The sequence below is a fragment of the Battus philenor genome, unplaced genomic scaffold (assembly GCF_028537555.1).
Source record: "Battus philenor isolate CCGP_79_NKW_IND1 unplaced genomic scaffold, ilBatPhil1.0.hap1 SCAF_27, whole genome shotgun sequence".
Taxonomy (NCBI): domain Eukaryota; kingdom Metazoa; phylum Arthropoda; class Insecta; order Lepidoptera; family Papilionidae; genus Battus; species Battus philenor.
Window position 1 is genome coordinate 10678654 of NW_027181690.1, and position 20685 is coordinate 10699338.

Sequence of the window (20685 nt, forward strand, 5' to 3'; positions counted from 1 at the left end):
CGCAAATATTTAATGGAATCAGGCGTTACCTTGCGGAAGTCCATCATACCGCCGATTGCCGGCACTAATCGGTGTAACATAACTCCTGAAGATGCTCCGTGGAGGGTTGAAACGTGTTGAGTGATTTAACGGTGGCGGTTGTGTAATTCGCACTGTTTGCCGCATACGCATTTATCAGCGGGCTGGCGGGCGGTGCACTTTGTTGCACTACTACCACTGCATGTGCGAAAGTGGCTAAATATTGGTCCTTTTCTTACTTAGATCGCAAATTTCAGTCTTGTACCGCTGGACTATATTTAAACATTATTTTATTTTATAATCTGTAAGCTATTGATTCTCTCTCATAGAAGAGTGTGTCTGTTACTGGCGGCTAGCGTTGCACTGAGCATACACGGAAATCTACCTCGTGTCCTGCGTCTTGTTAGATTTTCCGTAATTACAAGATGGCGATTTCTCCCACCAGCGCGCAGGATTGAATAAATGAAAGTAGACTTGTCTACCGTATTCATACCCACTCTTTCTCATATATGTTACCTTGTAACATAGTATGGTTTAGTTTTTTTAAACCTGTGGTTATTTTCAGCCCCAACGTGTCATGCTTGTCAACTATATATTAAAAGTAAACAAGACTTTATTAAATACGGCAGAATGTGCAAAATTCAAGATGATGTTTATTAAAAAAAAAACTATGAAATTCCACATATATTTTTATTTTCAACATTTAACTACATTTCATATTATAAATTGTCCGTATCAACATACAAAATGACAGTGTCGTCTAAATGTATATATGGCATAAAATGTGATTCTATTTTTAAAAAAATATCATTCGTCTTATTAAAAATGCTTTTTGTATCTGTATGAAAAAATATTATAAGCTATACAAAAAATTTTAATACATAAATATTTTTAATCTATTTCTAGAATATTACATCATGAATTGCGTTAAAATAAATATCATTTTAGAAATTGTACTCACGTTCTATTATAACTAAATAATGTCTAGATAAGAGGTTACTTTTTAAAATTTGCCGCCATTTTTTGACAGTTGTCAATCTGACATTTCAAGTAATTTAAATATTTATTCGTGTAGTAAACGCTTACTTTGTAACGATGCATTTAGCGTTCCATATGTTTAAATTAAAGTCTTAACAAAAAATATATAAACACAAGAAATGTTACATAAATTGTATTACAGTACGTAGTAAGTTGGTAAGTTCTAAGTTGTATTACTATGCGCCCGCGCACTAGCCTCAGGAGTTTAGATCCATTGCCCTGGAGAAAGACCCAGGCCTCGGTCGCGTTCACTAGCTAGGTGTCGTCTCACGCACCGACGCACACTCTTTGTGTCGGTTGCGTTCACCAGCTATGTGACGTCACACACGACGGGGCTATTTCGAATTTACGTTATATATTCTCGTCTCGGTTCTTCAACTTCATTCTAGCATCTTTGAATTTTTTGATAACATAACTTATTAATATATACATTATTTATGTGGAAATTATATACAAATAATTATTAACTAATGTACATGTAACGCCATCTATTGGAACATAGATTGTATAGTGTTCCTACCATCATTGTTATAAAGTAAAATGAATGTATGTTTCTGAACGTATAATAAAAAAGTTAGTTCTGTTCGAATCACATAACCGGCGTTTTAATATAATTTAAAATGGCGCATACAAAACCACGTGATTGAAACTGCGTTTATATTGTCGCCTTCATAATATTTCGCCCAGCTTTCCAAAATCATAGCATTATCTATTCACTTTGTGGGGGGACGGTGCCTGCTGGTACTTGGCATTCACCCCTCCAACCCTTTGCTCCGGACATTTGTTTGGCGCGCTGTATGGTGTGTTTACTGCCACTTTAACCAGCTATCCATTGGGTTATGTCTTTCACTTTCGTTAGTCTACAGATAACTTCAATCCTGATTCGATCTCAGAGAAATACCTTCGAGATCTCCATGGAATGTCGAGCAATTGAGTTTGCCAATGATGTCAGAAGTGATATAGGAGTAAGAAAGGGACTAATATATAGCTACTTCTGCCATGCAGCAGTAGTCGTGCAATAAAGTGCACCGCCCGCTGATAAATGACTCAACTCGACTCGGTGTTTGGTACTGGTCGGTATAATATTAAGTAAGAAAAGGACCAATATTTAGCCACTTCCGCACATGCAGTGGTAGTCATGCAAGAAAGTGCACCGCCCGCCAGCCCGCTGATTAATGCCTGTAACATTACTCCTGAGGATGCCCCGTGGAAGGGTGAAACACGTGTTGAGTGAATTAACGGTGGTAGTTGTGTAATTTGCAATGTTTGCCGCATGCGACTATATTAGCGGGCGGTGCAATTCATTGCATGACTACTGCTGCATAGCGGAAGTAGCTATATATCAGTCCCTTTCTTACTTAAGATGGACTTCCGCAACGTACCGCCTAAATCTATTTGATATAGGAGTTACATTACGTCATCGTCAGCGGCGTATAGAAAAGGGGAATCCCACAGAAATATAATTCTTTATATCGGCCGAAAGAGGGCGCTCTACAACATTTTTCGGCTTGTGATTGGCTAGCGGTTTTTATTGGTCGAACATAGTTTTTAATCGGTATAAATATGGGCTAAGCTTGATGAATATACACAATTTTACTTCGGACTTCGAGTTGTTATTATCTCCAAGACCTACTGGAGACCGGAGACCTAGAAAGAATCTCACATACTAGTTCTTATTATATGTTCATATTTGGAACCACTACTAGCGAACCTATTTACGTGATAAAATCGTTATTTTCATTATCTATACAAATAAATATAATAAGAATATCTGTTTGTAATATTAAAATAAACTATTTTTTGCTTATGCTTATTAGTATTAGAAAAATATTTAAACAAAAACCGAAATAAATGTAGTAATTATTTTTTTGTTAAATTCCACCCCGTACCGTTTTATTATAAAAAAGGTAAACTCTTATTTAGACACAGTATCTTTGTATGGATCTTTTTAATTCTACTATGTTATTAATACATGAGCAATGGTAGTGTCGCGATGAATTAACACCTTGTAAATTAAAAGACAGTTGTTTTAAACAATATATATACCTTTTAAAACTTATTAATAAACGTGAACATTAACATATATATTGTAATTTCTATTCATAGTTTGAGTTATGAAACTTTTTACGACTTACGATCGCAAGTTTTAGTGCTCCACCGCTGAAATACCACTACTCAAACACAAATATAGATAAAATAAATACGTTTAATTGTGGTTAAACTGTAATTTTCAACTGGAGCCGACAGATGGCGCTAGTAGTTTTCCTCTAAACTCAAATAAAACTGACACTGCGCGGATATATTGTACCACGACACACACGCACATATATATGTATATAAATATATGAGTATCGCCAAATATAAATTTTATTTTGAGATATCAATTAATAATTATTATGCTACCATATATATACGGACACAAATATACAATAGACTATATAAATATACAATTTACATATAACATATAATCCTTTGCACTGTGATTTACAATTGACAAGTTGTCTCTATATACTATTGTATATTATTTCATATAAATAACATTAGACTAAACAGATAACGAATATTTGGATGTATATTTAAAAATTACAATAAATTTATTACACCTTTTAATAAAATTGAAAACTATTTTGTAGATAACTTTGTACGGTAGTACAATATAGGTCTATGTCAGAGTTCCTCAAACTTTTTTGTGTCGTAGACCCCTTGCCATGTTTTTCCGTGTTGGGTAGACCCCCTACTTACCTGATATTGATTTCCTGTAAATTTCTAACTGTCATGACAAACAACAACACGAGTACAAAACTAAAATTTACTGTACCTTTTATAAATAATGTAAATGTTTTGATATTATAGTATGATGTATGGTACTATCAGTGTATGTGTTGAGATCCACTATCGTGGGCCCCCATTTTCATTTCATGGACCCCCAAATTTTTTTTCGCTGACGTAGACCCCTTGCAGGTTGTCATAGACCCCTAGGGATCGATAAAGACCACTTTGGGAATCACTGGTCTATGTCGTCGTTCCAGTCCATAGATACCCACTGGAAGGCATTGACCTCCCCTATAAATATGTAAGGGGGGATATACCATAATCGCCACACTTGGCAAGCAGGTTAGCGATCACAGTGTGGTATTATAGTACGCAAAGGCTACTGCCAATCTTTTGGAAACTTGATTGTGAGCAATGGCAATATATAATGAATGCATTGTGTAAATATATAAGAGTGTGTCCCAGGAATAGAACCGGCGACCTACGATCGTAAATCTCAGTCTCTACCGCTGAGCTATCACTGCAAGCGTTTATGTAATCCATATTTGTCTAAAATTGAAGAAGTTGGCTTAATATGGAAAGCACTATTGTATAAATATAAATTTTTGCATGGTTATTTGTAGAGTTGTATATTAGTCACAGTAAATTATTGAAACTGTTACCATTTTAAACATGGGACGACCACAGCTGGATATATCTAGAATAATATAGAATGTTTTAAAAGAAGGTTCGAGAACTATTGGAAGAATCGACATAACTCCTCTTATATATATAGATATATAAGACAATTTATCTTCAATACAAAAATGCGTTGTTCTGAAAACAAGGAAATGAGACATTAAAAGTTATTATTTTTATTTTAGATTCCTTTTAGAAGTGATCTGCATAAATACAAACTGCTTTACCGACCGGCAACCGCAATGGACGCCGTCATAAAACATTATTAACAGCGCCATATAATACAAAATAGAAAAAAGAACTTAGTTTCTTTACATATATAATTAGATAGAAGCGCGCTTTGAATGTTAAAAACTTAGGATGCCATTACAGAAGAGTCCAACCTGATTCTCGTTTCTTCTCTTCTTATAACGCACACATAGACCACTTACTTTTAATGATCTGTATATATACATATTTTAATATGTGTTTATAAGAAATACTTCATTATCACATAAGTTAATACATGCCCACTGTAAGGCATGTCTTCTCCATAAATCACGATGATTTGTCTTGCGCTCCCAGCGACTTTCACTACATCTTCTGTCCACCTAGTGGGGGAATTACCCACACCGCGTATTATATTTTAAACATATAGTGATATATAACTTTTTTCTACTTTTAGACACCTGCCTATTTGATATTTGATTATACGTTATATTGTATGAAAACAATTAATAGATATGTAAATATATATTTTCTTTTGAGTAAATTATATGTTAAGCATATTGTAAACTATCTATTACAGTTTTTACTGCGATTGTGAACTATTTATATCCGTACTATGTTTGTCAAATGTACATTTTTCTTTTTCTTTCAGTCGATAGATGCCAACTGCGTGGCATAGGTGTTCCCCAATGTAGCCATGATGACCAAAGTTGGGCATCGAGAACCATTCAGACAAGCAACTTCTCGAATTATGTCGATGACTTTGCTATTTTTATGCACAATTTAATGTGTATTAAATTTAAATATATTTATTTATATATGCATCCAAATATTCGATAACATAGCCTAAGATTACAATTATATTATATGAACATATAATTTGTTTAATTAAAGGTATCTATATAAGAACTCATAAAATTGGTTCAATATTCTACATCGCTTGCCTAACCTAATATATCTAAATATTAAATTCGAGTATCATATGAATACTTGAATAAAATTATATATATTTTGTATAAATTTAGCACGAATTTTCATAATTAAATACACACATTTCATATTAAAATAGTTCTTTACTAATCTATTCTAAATTATTATGTAAATACATGACGCCATACTTGATATTCACCGCGCAAACATGGCGGCATAATTTGACAGATGTCACGTGAATTAAAATGTTGCCATTTTTACTATGTCTATGATTTTAAATATTTTAATATATTTTTTTTTCGATCAAAATAATTACAATTTCTTTTCGTGTGAAAATATTTTTTAGGTTGTAATGATATATACATATTTTAATTTTATTTGTACCTTTTTAATTGTACGTTGTAACAAGATGTAACGATATATTCGTTTCTGGATATATTACTCCTTTAGTGTATATCCAAATATAATTAGGATGTCCCTAAAACTTTACCACATCTGATGAGAATACATCATTCAACTCCTGTCATCGTAGGTTTCTCTGCTTTCTCTTTCTCCAGTTCAGTAGAAGTGGACGGTTCAGTTCTTCGTCAATCTGCCCTTGTGACTTACCTTTTGTTTCTGGTAATAATACATATAGTCCTGCAGCTCCGAGAAGAGTGCTACCTGAGCACATGTAGTATACAGCGTGGAGCCCTAAGCTGGTGGCTAGAGGTCCGAAGTATCGTAGTAACAAGAAGTTGCTGAGCCATGTGCAGCTGATGAGGAAACTGGACGCGAGGCTGCGAACCTGGTGATGAATATGATTGATATAAAATATTCACCATTTAAGCACGTCTGGTATCTAGACCAAATATTCCTCCTGTATAATAGAAGACAACGTAGCTCAAATAATTTTCTTTTGAAGTGGCAATAGGTAGGGCATATTGCTCGTGGAACAGCCATTATGATCAAAGAAGTCTTGGTTGAAGACCACGTGTCAGGAGACGCTGTTTAGATAGACTCCCGGCAGATGAACAGACGACATGATTAAAGTCGCGCGAAGTCGCTGGATGAGAACAGCGCAAGACATCATCATCACATCGTGGTAATTTTAGGGAGTAGCCTTGCATTAGATGATGGTGATCAGGACAGGACACCCCTAAAACAGATGACCTTGTTAAGGTCTTCGAAAGACACTGAATATAGGCCACTTCCAATCTGTCCTGTGAGAAAACTATGGAGAAAGCTTATGTCTAGCAGAGAACGTTTTACGGCTGAAGGATGAAGGTTGATTATTCTGTCCAGTGGGTTTTCCTGGATTCCCCAATTGACGACTCTACCGAGCGGTGCACTTATGTGATACAGGCGTCAATGTTTAGCGCAATGCAATAGACTACTAGCGCCATCTATTGGCGACGAAGTAAAAGCGTCGTGACATTAATACAAAGAATCATATACTGGTGTCCAGTTACCAGTAACAGCTAACTTAAAAGATTTCATTAAATCTTTCAGCAGAGAGTATTGGCATTTATATATCTACACCACATAAAAATTATGTTGTTTCGTTGACTATGTGGTGGTATTTGCTTATATAAGTGGTGTGGTATATGGTATTTATTTGAATAAACCTTCACAATCTCATGTGTTCATCTTACTTGATTTCAAAAGCTAGAGGTCCCAGTTGAACTGTTCTGCGCATTGTGACCTGCCTACTGCCTCTACAACTTGTCTATCCACTGGATTGGATACCAGATTAGTTAAATACCTCTGTTTCATATAAAAATATTTTTATGGTCAGGGGAGTAATTCCGTGAGGATACGTCGTCCTAATATATCTATGGGAGATATATCATAATCGCTACGCTTGGTAGATAGGTTGGCGATCGCATTGTAGTATTTTTTTTTACTTTAATGGCTCCCGTTATTGGGAGCCTCTCGTAGCTTCTATCTGGTGTGTAACAGGGACTTCTTGTTAACATTTATTTTATTTTTTCACATACTTTTCACATATTATCTGTCGTTCATTTCTTTCTTTCCACAATTCCACTATCTTTCTCTTTCTCTCTGTATCGCCTTTCATTCATTCCTCATTACTTTTACATTTTCTTATATTCTATATCACATTTTTTACTTACATTCTATTTTTATTCTATATCACATTACTTTATTTTGCTTTTATTTTATCTGTGTGTTATTTGTTTACAATTTTTTACTTTTTTAGTCTTTATTTTTATCCATTGCTTTTCCTACAATTTTTTTACAGAGGTGAATGAACTCTTTTTTAGTTTTTTCGTCACATATCAGGGAGGCTATGGTTTCCTCCCTGATTTTTACGCCAGACCGGCACTCGAATTCGAGGCTTTGTGGTATTATGGTACGCAGACGCTGCTGCCCATCTTATGTAACCTTGTTTGTGAGCAGTGGCAATCCTAAATAATCCACAAAGTCCCGCGAACTAACATCGAAAGCCTCTCCACCAATAAGAAGTAAGATTGAGAAAGACAAATATAAACTTACATTTACAGAGAAGAGTTCCGATACCAGCACATACGGTACAGATCCAAGTCCAATGTTGTATAAAAATAGAACGATAGAGAGAAGAACTATTGGCGCCCAAATATCTGCATTCTCCTGCTCACTCTCATACTGCTCCGTCCAGTTCGACGTCACACCCTCCTCCAAACTGACTCTTAACGAACCAACAGGATCACCTAAAGTTTCACTCACGTTACCAACGCTGTCATTGTATAAATCACGGAAGCTCTCATCTCTTGTTATGTTCTGCTCTCCCATTCCCTCTCTTATGTTCTTCTCTTTGATATTTATTTTCTTGTACAACGATCGGTGTGTGTGTATGTGTGGGTCACAATAAACGCCTAATATTGCCAGGCAACAGGCTATTCCAGAGCACGACCACAGAAGTAAAGTCTGAAAGAAAAAGATTATAAGTATAGACTAAATTTATTAGAGAGAGAAAGATAGTCCGAGAAGGGTGCGTAAAAGCACTCCCTGAGTAAGCGTCCTTACTCTAGGGAGATTATGAACATACGCGAAGCCCCACTCCCACGCTTTGGGCCTCGAGAGATTCTTCGAAATGACCAGACAGCGATCTCTGCCAACAGCGCAGACCCAATTAGACATAAGTCTCACTCTCACTCTCTTAGATATGGTACCTCATAAAATTAGTTAATTGTTGTATAAATTACTTTTAGACTATAGAAGTCTGAAAAAAAAGACTATAAGTTAATTTAATAGAGAGAGAGTCCAAGAAGAGTGCTTAATAGCACTCTCTGAGTAGGCAGCCTTACTCTAGGGAGATTATGGGCATACGGGAAGCCACACTCCCACGCGAGGGATTCGTCAAAATGAGCGGAGAGCGATCTCTCTCCACAGCGCAGACCCAAATAGGTATAAGTCTCACTCTCTCTCTCTCTCTCTTACGTAAGGTAACTTATAAAATTAGTTAATTGTTGTATAAATCACTTTTAGTTAGTATTTAATCCAATGATAATAATAAATTAAAGCCTCTTACAGGAATAAGGCCTGAGACTGTAAATACGTACCTTCCTGCCCAGCTTGTCCACCGTGAGGGTGGCAACACCAGCTCCCACCACCAAAGCGATGCCGCAAAGTACCGACCCAGCGTCCCACGCGCCCAGTAAAGCACGTGGCAGGCTTCTGCAAGATGGATTTAAACTGGTTTTGTTTTTAAATTTCAATTCATTACTTACTAACTACTTATACGCCGGTTTCGATACTCTATTTCAAAAATGGCGTCCATTTTATTTGTCAAAATTGTCCAGATTAAAAATAGACTTTTGCTACTCTTATCTTCATTCCTTTAGTTCCGTATACGTAACACATTTATTTACCTACTTGAATGTTTACTTAAATTTTATCATTTTCTTTTTCTTCGCGTTTTGCACTCAATTCACAATTTCTGTTTTTATGTCGGATTTTAAACAGATCATCCAAAATATAGAGAAAGGAACTTTTCTTTTTTCACTGTTAAATTGCGGAATTTTTGATATCATGTAAACGATTTTTATACGTAACACGTACGCGGGAGCGTGAGGCGGACTCAGTCCTTTGTATTACAAGTTCCTCACCCATTGTAGATGGTGAAGTTGTAAGCTGTGAGGTTCAGGGTTGGCACACGATGAGCTGAATGACGGAGTACGGCTGCTGCGAAGCTGTTCACGGCACCCGCGCCGCTGGTGGCCGCTGCCGCCACCACCACGCAGCACGACGCGAGCGCTCGCCGCGACCGACGGCGGAAGACTGAATTAAACGAGACAAATGTGGAGGGGAGAGAAAGAAACTGTCAGAGAATATTCTTATTAAATTGAACTGTGCCTTGCAGATACTCCCAGCGGTATTGAACTGATACTTGCAATCGTAGCTATTGTATAGTCCTATTACAAGTAAGAAAAAGACCAATATTTAGCACTTCCGCACATGCAGTGGTAGTCGTGCAACAAAGTGCACCGCCCGCCAGCCCGCTGATAAACGTGCATGCGGCAAACAATGCGAATCACACAACCACCACCACCACGGGGCATCTTCAGGAGTTATGTTACACCGATTAGTGCCAAACACAGAGTCTCTGTGTTCCTTTTCTTACTTAGGATGGACTTCCGCGAGGTAACGCCTGATTCCATTAAATAGTCCTATTACATAATCCTAAATAGTTAGATATAGGATTGTCACTATTAAAAACAAGTTTACAAAGGATAGACAGTAGCGCCCTCTGCGTACCATAATATCACATTGAGATCCCTTACTTATCTGCAAAGCATGGCGATTATAGCATATCCACCTATAGATATCTTTGGGGGAGGCATATGGCCTGGCAGTGCTGAAACAATAAGCCTAGCAGAATTATCCATTAAATACATTTGTATTAATTCATTTTATTACTAATTTAGAATCGTTTTAAGTGATTAGTTGTGTTGTTAGGAGAAGAATTCCAAATTCAAATTTAATATTTGAATTTAGAATTCAACATACGATAAAATTAAATATATACTATAGTAGCGTTCACGTTTTGTATTGCTGGCCACTATAGTCATTATATTTTTATGATAAATCATTATTGGGAAAATTTTAAATTTAAATTCGAAAGCCATCAGTGATGTGGTCGCTGCCGTTGTGTAAGGGTCGTGTAAATTGTAAATACAGCTTCATCGGCATTGATAGAGAAAATTCCCTTTCGAAGTGCCGATCTCGCGCTGGTGCGTGATATTGATGTCTTATTTTTTAAATCTTAATTACCTTATATATGCGGTGGTAATTAAATAATAACATTTGCATTATTAATAAACGACATAAATGAAAATTTGAAAGTTGGTTTCTGTCTGACTCCTGTCTTCAACACAACGACAGTGAAGTTACTAATAAAATCAAGACTTGGCATATTTCGTCACATTTCCTGTAAAGATCGATTATTTTTTTGTGAACACACTATAGCACAATATCCTTAAAAATTATTTCTCGTAATATTTTCTATACTTAACATTTCTCTAAGAGTCTCTAGGTCTAGAATTATAAGAGATGCATACAAAGCTCTTTGCAAGGCGACATCTGTTCCTTCCTATCTGAGTTGGAGTCCAATCCACTAGTCCTCTTTAACATGGGCTGGAATGTATCCGAGTCCTGGCGCCGCATGTGCTGCCGCCTACCACCAGCGCAGTCCGACGTTCGAATCCTGACCTCCTGTTGTTCTATGACATCAGTCAGATCCTCCCTGAAGTCCGAGCCGTCGAACCAGCACATAACTCTTGCTGCTTCCTGAGAGAAGAAATAAAAGGTGATGTAGGAGAAATATGAAAAGAGGTTTAACTAATTTGATTTCTTATAGTATGTTGGACATGTACCACTGTGACCATAAAATAAGGTAACATTGTCATTTAAAACTCATGCGCACATTTTCCTAGGCTGGTAGGACTGTCTATAACATTTGTCAAAAGCTGGGATACAATTTGGACCAGACCAAACCATCTTGAAGGATGTTTTATGTCTCAAACGTGTTAAGCCTTGATTGATAGATGTCAAACTGCACTGGCTCTTTGCGAATTTTTTTGCCAAAAACTCGACCCATACCCACCGAATTCGCCTGATTTAGTTCCGTGCTACTTCTGGCAATTCAGCAAACACAAAAAGCCAATGGGACGCCGTCTTCACACGACTGAGGATATAAAAACCTAATCGAAGATCTTGAAGGCTATATCAGAAAAAGACAATTTCGACTGTTTTGAGGACCTGAAAAAGCGCTGGCAAAATTGCGTTTTATCTGACGGGGATGAAATTGATTCGGAGGAATAAATAAATAATTTACATTTTATTAATAAATTCACTTTAATTTTTGATTACAGTATTATACGTATTTGACATTAGGTCGCTGGAAGCAGGCATTGCAAGACTGGTGATTGTAGTGATCTTTGAAGGTATCATACACCTTGCAGTAATCATCTATAGGTTAAAAAGAAGAAGTAGAGTTTGAGCGATCTCAATCTAATGATAAAAGTAGAGATTAAAACACTGACTCTTACCTGAATCTTGCCGACATTGATGAGGAACAGTGGAGTCTCTGGCAGCCAGAGAAGAGACAGTAACAGGACTACAGGAGCCACCGCCATGGACAGCGATAGCGCGTGTGGAGAAAGAAGTCCACCAGCGCAGTAAGCGAAGAGGATCCCACAACTGGACAAAAACATTGATCAATTAGATTTTTTTAATCGTTTATAGGCAACGCATTAAACCTGACTCGCCTGTTATTAAGATATGACGAGGTGCATGATGCTACATGCTTGCTTAGAAGAAATTACCTCACACCATCCACTCTTGCCTTGATGACTCCTAAGTTAAAGTTGGCTGGAAAGAATGATGCAATTAAGTTGTTCCATACCTTGGCTATTCACACTATAAAGGTATTAGCAAAACATTGCGGGTGGAAGGAATTCCAACCGTATATGGATGTCGTGAATCCGTGCATCTTTTTCTAACTATACATAGTTAACAACACTTTTATTATGTCCGTGGAAGTGCTGAACAATGATTATTTGTGAGCAGATGGGGAAGAACGTAATTGACAAGACTCACACGAGATATTTAAAACAGATTACTTGATTTTTATTTACGTTCCCTGTAGGCAGTCATTGACCAACTTGCCAGTCTAGCATCACGTCTAGATTTTACTGGACTTATCAATAGGTCAGCCAGCTAAAGCATTTTAAGTTTACTATGCATATCTGCAGGCTAGCCTGCAATAAGTTTTATGCTTACTAGTATTACCTGCAGGCCAGGGCGGGCATGGCGGCAAGTCCTCTGGTCCTGGGAGCTATTTCAGCGCAATAGAGCGGCGCTAGAGCTAAAGCCCCGGCGCCGCCTGCACCGGCAGCCACCCTCGCCGTCCACACACCACGAGGTCCACACCATGCGGCCAAAGACCAGCTTATCTGGTAAGTAATATCACCTTGAACTTATAATTTCACACCTGGTCTTTATCGACTTAAAGGTAGGGGGGGTATCTCAAGTAAATTTAATTGAAATGACAGCACTAACAAGCGCGTATAAGATTAATTTGACATATATTTTTGCTTTTCTTTACATATATCTACTTTCAATATTTCTATTTCTTCTTTTTATGTTTCTTTGGTTTATGCTTTTATAACTATTACGAATTAATATTATTATAAAATACCACCCAAAGAGCAACAGAGTGGGCTATGTCTTGGAGTACCAGAGCGAGAGGCAGACCTAATGCTAGATGGCCTGACGAGATAGTGGATACGGAAGGTCACGGGTGGCTTCAAGTTGCCAAAGTTAGAGAAAAATGGAAAGCTTTGGAAAAGGCTTTTACCCTGAGGGGGTCCATACAAACTTAGTACAAAATTATCAAAACTATTATTTAAAATTACTTTAAAATTTATGGCCACATTCAACGAAAACCAGATGACCACGTGGTAAAAACTGCCTTAAGCCTCTCAGAATTCCCAAGGGGGAGAGGGCGTCCAAAAGCTACGTGGTGGTCTAATATCAGAAAGGAACTGGAAACCCTTCAACTTGATGCAGAGACAACCCAGGATAGAGTGGCCTGGCGCAAATTGGTAAGGAGACCCGACCCCAAATAAAGGGAAAAGGGAAAAAAGAAGAAGAAGATTATTTAAAATTACTTTATTATTATGTCTTGGAGTTGGACATCTTTTCGCTCATACGGTGGTGATAAGTAGATAGTTAATAAAAAAAGTGATTAACAAGTACATTGCTCACAATAAAACTCATGGAGACACAGAAGGCGCCTGCTTTCCTTCCTCTAGAGTCAGCTAGAACGGCGAAGAAGGGCGCCGCAGGGAGTGCAACGAGGCAAGGCAGTGCTGCAAGCCACGCCCCTCCAGTTAAGGCTTCGCTGCCGAGGACCCCGGACACCCAACCGGTGCTACACCCATGAGTAAAACAGGAAAGGTTGTCTGAAATTTCAAATTTTATATATCTTTAATAATATAAACACAAACTGGAGTGCTGATCTTCTGAGAAGAATCAACCATAAACTCAACAGGTTGCTCTTTTTGAGAAGAATTTGATGATATATAATGTATAAATTATAATATCAACCCTGAAAATGAGTCAACAAACCAAGTTCCACGCGTTTCGATAGACCAAAATGTATGTTAAAAGATTGATTTAGTAATATATTCTTTGATAGTGCAATTTTTACATATACATATGTTAAAACACGATTAATCAATAAGATATATAATTGTATTAATGACTATATAGGAGACAAGCGGTTCCCGTGACTTCGTCTGCATGGAATTAAACAAAAAAATTGTTATTTAGTTTATGTTTTGTTTAAGATTTTTTCCAAAATAAAAGAATATCCCACACCGGCCCACATGTTGCAAACCCCACAGAGTTTCTTGTTCAAAGGTCTTCCGTCGAATTGCACACACAATTTAAAACCGAGTCATATGTTCTGCGTCACACGTTGCTATAATCCTTACGTATATATATATATATGTATATGTATATATATATATATATATATATATATATATATATAAATATATATATATACGTAGTACGACATGGAGAGTACACCTATTTATACTACCGAGAAGGTTCTAGTAAGTTCGAGATAGTTTAAATAACTTCAAGGTGACGCGTGTTTTCGACACTTCTTGATCCTAGGGTTCCATATTTATTGTTTAGAGGGTTCTGTAACTCGTGCTTTATAACAATATTTTAATACAAGCATTCTGTTTAAAAGAGCCACCCAGTTTACATCAGACACTATACCTTTATTTCATTTAAAATATACAACCTCTTTACACCTAAGATTCTTAATACCTAAAAGGTCAACGCACTCGGGTTAATTTCGGGAATAATTTAGCATAAATGAATACTTACAACGTACACTTAGTTTAGCTTTCAGACCCTTTACACTTTATAGGCCACTTATGGTAAACTAGAGAGCAAATAAACTTGCTTCGAAACTCAATTAAACTGCTAATATCCGTTGTAACGACTATAGTCTATTCATACATAATGTTTAACGTTAGTTTCAAGTTAGTAGAATATTAAACGTGGTATGTAAAGCAAGCAGGCTATATTACAAACCTTTATAACTTTATAACGAAATATATTGTGACATCCGAACCATAAAAAAGACCGTCTGAAAGAACATATGACAAATTCTACGATCGAGCTTATCGGGGCTGACGGTGAAACACCAAAGTATATGTGGGGAAATACAGGCGATAAAGTTATGCATACCCTATTGTGCGTCTCTCAGTTTATTGTATCTTTAATTGCAGCTGAAGACGATGACCTACAAATACCTTTATTGTTTTTTTACATGAGGTATCATCTCCTCATTACGCATAGCAACCTCTAAAAAATTCCAGCCAGTGATATATAGGGAACCAGGAGATTTATCGTTAGACGTCTCATTAGCTATACGAAGCGATAACAAAGCGATAGTAAAGCGTTACCGAAGATTTTAATAGAATTGGTGTAAATAATGAGTTTATTCGCGGAGTTGCAGTATAGTGTTCATGTTGTTATGAAATTGTACGCAAATAATCATACGTCTGTGGCGATTTGTCGTGTCGGTGAATAAATGCATATTTTAAGTAGAAAAGGCATTTATTTCGAACTCTATGAACACGTAATATATGTAATGTCTCTACCAGTCAACTTAGAGTGGTACCGAGATAAGCATTACATTAATATATCCACATAAACGATAGCCGAGGAAGGTGTGTAAATTTCGAGAAAGAAAAGATTAAAAAATAAATATCAGTAGACTACCGCTACCACGACTCACGACTACCACTGCATGTGCGGAAGTGGCTAAATATTGGTCCTTTTCTTACTTGGGACCTTAAGGTCCGAGAGTGAAGTCCACGGACCGGTCAGCGAACTAAAGAACGTCTTACAAGTAGCTGACACCCTGCGACTGAACGGAAGATAATGACATGAAATGAAAAATATAATGCATTACTAGTCGGCAATTTTAAACGTGTATGCCTGTTGTACACTTGGTTTTGATAATAAATAAATACCTCAGTAAAAGTAGAAGATGTTCTTAACTCTATCGTATGCGTCTTGTCAATTATGTACCTTCCTCGTCACACCGCTGAATTCTCTTTGTTTACATCGAAAACTCGTTGCCCAAACCAACCGTTTAAATACCACGATATTTTTCAATTCGTAAAATATTTATAATATTTTGAATAGAAAATTGATTTCTAGAAAATCGTATTTACTTTAGCAATCGTTATGAAAAATGTGGTTTAAACCAGAGCTGCCTAACTCAAAATTCTTAGGGCCCGCTTTGGAGTTAAAATAATACATGAATTTATTGAATTGAAATTCAAATAATAAATAATGATTGCTTATAAAAATAATTTTGCTATTTTGTACCCTGAGATCAATGTGTAATGCCAGTAATGATACGTATTAAAAACATGGTCACTTACTGTTAAATAAATATAACAAAGTAATATTTATTTACCACTAACGTCATCTAGTGTCATAGTTGTGAACTAACGATGTATGTATAATCTGTAATAAAAGTAGTTTGTTGATTGAAAACCGAAAATAGCGTTTTAATTCTTACGACGGCCCTCATAAGAAGGCTGTAGAAGAAGGTCACCAAGAGAGTAATGAAGAGGACAATGCTCCGATCTGCAGAAGAACCAAGATCACGTAGATGCAAGAATTGTTTGTCTAAAGTGGCAGTGTGTGGAACGTTCTCGAGTGGCAATGACTAGCCGGTATACGCCCACTAGATAGATGCATCGTAGCGATCTTGGAGAATTCTATGGCTTGTAATGGGCGTCTTTTGCCGAACATGATGATGATAAAAACTAAGTGTCTAGTTTTATAACTTACTCTATGATAGTAAAAATTAAAAATATAATTTTCACATTATGCCTTTGAATTTTTCGATTCATTTCTCTGTATACCTTCCCTCGTATATGTCCAACTTAAAAGTAATATAACTAATGCATGCCTAATTGATTTAATCTATTTTTGTTGTTCGACTGGCAACATTTTTAGCGATATACTTTTTATTTATATACAGGATGATACGTAAAAGCTTTAAAAGTGAATGTATAGCTCGTTTTCTGTAAATTAATCTATTGTACATCCTATAAATAACATAATGATAATATAGTTCGAAAAACGTTCGGAAAACCATATATAAAAATAAATTATTGTTTACTATCTGTCTCTGTAGACTTTGTATTGATAGAAGTTATTGAATTATCGCATTTCAATCGAAAAAAAAAGTTATGGTAAATATAGGTGTAAAAACTCTTTAGGTGTTAACCTCTTTGCTGACAATGACCTATAGTGTTACCCCTGTAAATTATTTAAAATATAACGAATCATCCCGTTTAAATATATTCCTTATTCAAATATCTGGAATCACGAAGCGTGTGCACATAGTAATGCAATTTGTGTGCCGATAGATGGTGCTAATATAACATTTTAATAAAAACTTTTAATCTGAATCAGAGTTCCCCAAACTTTTTGTGTCGTAGACCCCTTGCCATGTTTTTCCGTGTTTGGTAGACCCCCTACTTACCTGATATTGATTTCCTGTAAATTTCTAACTGTAGTGAAGTTTAGTGTATGTTCAAAACGTATTGCAACCACAAAACGAATACCAACATCCTACAACTTACACAATTTTATAAACATATAAATTAATTTTTTTCCTTCATAGGTACTTTTATAAATAATGTAAATGTTTTCATATTATAAGATAGTATGATGTAAGTAAATAGGTAATATCAGTGTATGTGTTGAGATCCACTATCGTGGACCCCCGTTTTCATTTCATCGACCCCCAAATTTTTTTTCGCTGACGTAGACCCCTTGCAGGTTGTCATAGACCCCTAGGGGTCGATATAGACCACTTTGGGAATCACTGATCTAAATCCTTAAACATATGTTTATTATTATTTATCTTAAATCATTTTATCTCATCCGTACATTGAAAACAAAGAAATCTACCAACCTAATAAATTGCGTTGAAATGAAAACAAAAATAAATAACGTAATGATAATATTAAAAAAGTGTTTTTAAATTTCGAACCCCTATATATTAAAATTAATAATTGTTTACTATCTGTCCTTAAAGACTATACTGATAAAATTTATTGTTCTGTCGCATTCGAAAATATAAATGAATGTAACATATTTCAGAGCACTTTATACAAGGTTATAAATAGATGTTGTTTCACGTCCTTTACTAACAAATTTTCTATATATTAACCACTTTAAAGCCTTAACATAACTAATAACCTTATATAGATATGATTATTTACGAAAGAACTTGCTTTTCAGATTGTATGAAAACAAAACAGTTAAAATATTTCTTGTTAATTTTATAAAAATGCGGGCCGTTGTTTGGGCAGCCAAGATTTAAAAAAAATATGTATTCTATATTTCGAGAATTATTTGAAACAACCTTGAAATATTTTTTATTCTAAAATAAACACGAAGACTTATAATATTTTTTATTACTATTCTCGTTGAGAAGGTTGATATATAAGAAAAAGAAAAGGTATATGAAAAATGTTAAAACTCACACACAGAGGCGGCAACCACACGCCGCACGGACCCCCGCCATCTCTTCGAAGCTGTCCTCTCTATGCGATTCCTGAAAAAAAAGGGACAAGATGACAAGATTAATGACCTTCCTTTATATCTTAGACGCGGCAAGTTTTTTACAATCCTATTATAAGGAAAGACTACAGACTATACTAAATATATAAACGTTCTACCATTTTAAATTGATGAAATATCGACATACTAAAGTTTAGGTTACATAAGATGGTGTAAATACGAGGATATAACAAATTAAAATCGACCTTTGGAAAGAGACAATCGACTAATTTCGGCTTTGTAGAGCACTATCTCTGTCTCAAGTAAGAAAAGGACCAGTATCTAGCCACTTCCGCACATGCAGCGGTTGTTGTGCAACAAAGTGCACCGCCCGCCAGCCCGCTGATACATGCGTATGCGGCAAACAATGCGAATTATACAACTACCACCGTTAAATCACTCAACACGTGTTTCACCCCTCCACGGGGCATCTTCAGGAGTTATGTTACACCGATAAGTGGTAAACACAGAGTCTGTTCCACACTACCTATGTAGTCGTTGTATTTCGTGCGACAGAGATAACGCTCTACGAAGCCGAAATTAGCCGATTGTCTCTTTCCAAATATGTGCAATATTTATCGCCGGGTACTGTACTCTTCATTAGAATATGCTATTATCCTTTCGAATCATCAAAAATGTCGGAATTGTTATCCCTACAGGAAGCTACCACCAGCTCGGAAATCAGTTCTACTGAAGCCGGCGAGAAACTCAACAGTTGCTCTTTACAAATATAGTTTTGTAAAGGAGCACATTGCTAGTGCAAGAGATGGCTGTTGGAGCAAAGGTTCTCGAGTGGTTACCACGAGGTGGTAGATACAGCATGGATGGTTGGCTGGTAGATGGCCCTACTAGTTGGAATGACGACATATTTAAAGTCAATGGAAGTTGCTAGTTACTGCTAGGCGGTAGGCATATGCCTTGCAGTAGACCATCAGCTATAAAGAAGAAAAAGAAGAAAGAACACTTGACAATAATTATCTTCCCGAGTGAGCATCAACATTTAATTTCTGCAGATTGAAGTATGACTGCGAAATGACAATGGGCGTTGACATACAGAGGAACACCATCTCTTCTATCATAGACGACGCCCGAAGCCGTCACGTATTTCCTGAATTTGCGACAAAAATAATCAAAAGTTACATCAAAGAAAATAAAAGCAGTCAATGCCAATATTATATAATCGTAAAATAACAATTGATATATTAGATAATAAGGAAATGTATAACTTTAAGAAATTTAATTGAAACACATTCAACGGAGGGGGGTTTTAGTCAGTAAGAGAGTGTGACCTGGGAATGGAGGGCCAGGGCAGTGTCAGAACACTGCCTGGGCCCTCCATTCCCAGGCGTCCATTTGGGAATCCCCTCCCCCCCATCTAGAAATTGTAATTAAGAAATATAGGCTCTGGATATGTTAGAGGAAAACTTTGTAATATTAAACTAAAAAAAAAACTTTTAATTCAACGCATTAAAATCAGTATAGTATTTTTATATTTAATAATATACTCTTTTTCATTTATATTAAAAACATAAATAAATTATAATTTGAAGAAGTATGATAAGATAGTTCACCGTTAACCGCAGAACATCACACCTCACACCTTCTCTTGTTTCTTCCGACTTTAACAAGCTTCTACCTTGTGGATGGAAATTTTTATATGTCGTTTCCAGATGTGTTCTGATATTTGGCGTGTTCATTTCCGCTGCAATTTGTAAATCCGCTGAATTATGACGGTTACTTACTTATCTTCGTTTGCTTATTTACTTTCTTCTTTCAGGGGTATTCCCCTGACTTGACTATGCGACTTAATAAAAACTTTTTATTCTTATAATACACAACTATATTAATCATTTTAATCTCTAATAGGTTCAGGCGTTACTT

General features: G+C 36.2%; 1 protein-coding gene across 1 annotated transcript in view; it reads right to left on the reverse strand.

Annotated features, from left to right (window-relative positions):
* Positions 1-6166: 6166 nt before the first annotated feature.
* The window catches only part of LOC137925769 (facilitated trehalose transporter Tret1-2 homolog), a 52942-nt gene continuing 38423 nt past the window's right edge, over positions 6167-20685 (reverse strand). The window contains exons 2-11 of the mRNA XM_068769237.1: positions 18729-18799; positions 13894-14090; positions 12916-13079; positions 12174-12324; positions 11184-11412; positions 9732-9903; positions 9186-9300; positions 8379-8550; positions 8140-8333; positions 6167-6430 (exon numbers count right to left, since the gene is read on the reverse strand). Coding sequence (XP_068625338.1) covers positions 6167-6430; positions 8140-8333; positions 8379-8550; positions 9186-9300; positions 9732-9903; positions 11184-11412; positions 12174-12324; positions 12916-13079; positions 13894-14090; positions 18729-18799 — 1729 coding nt within the window. The remainder of the gene's footprint in view (positions 6431-8139; positions 8334-8378; positions 8551-9185; positions 9301-9731; positions 9904-11183; positions 11413-12173; positions 12325-12915; positions 13080-13893; positions 14091-18728; positions 18800-20685) is intronic.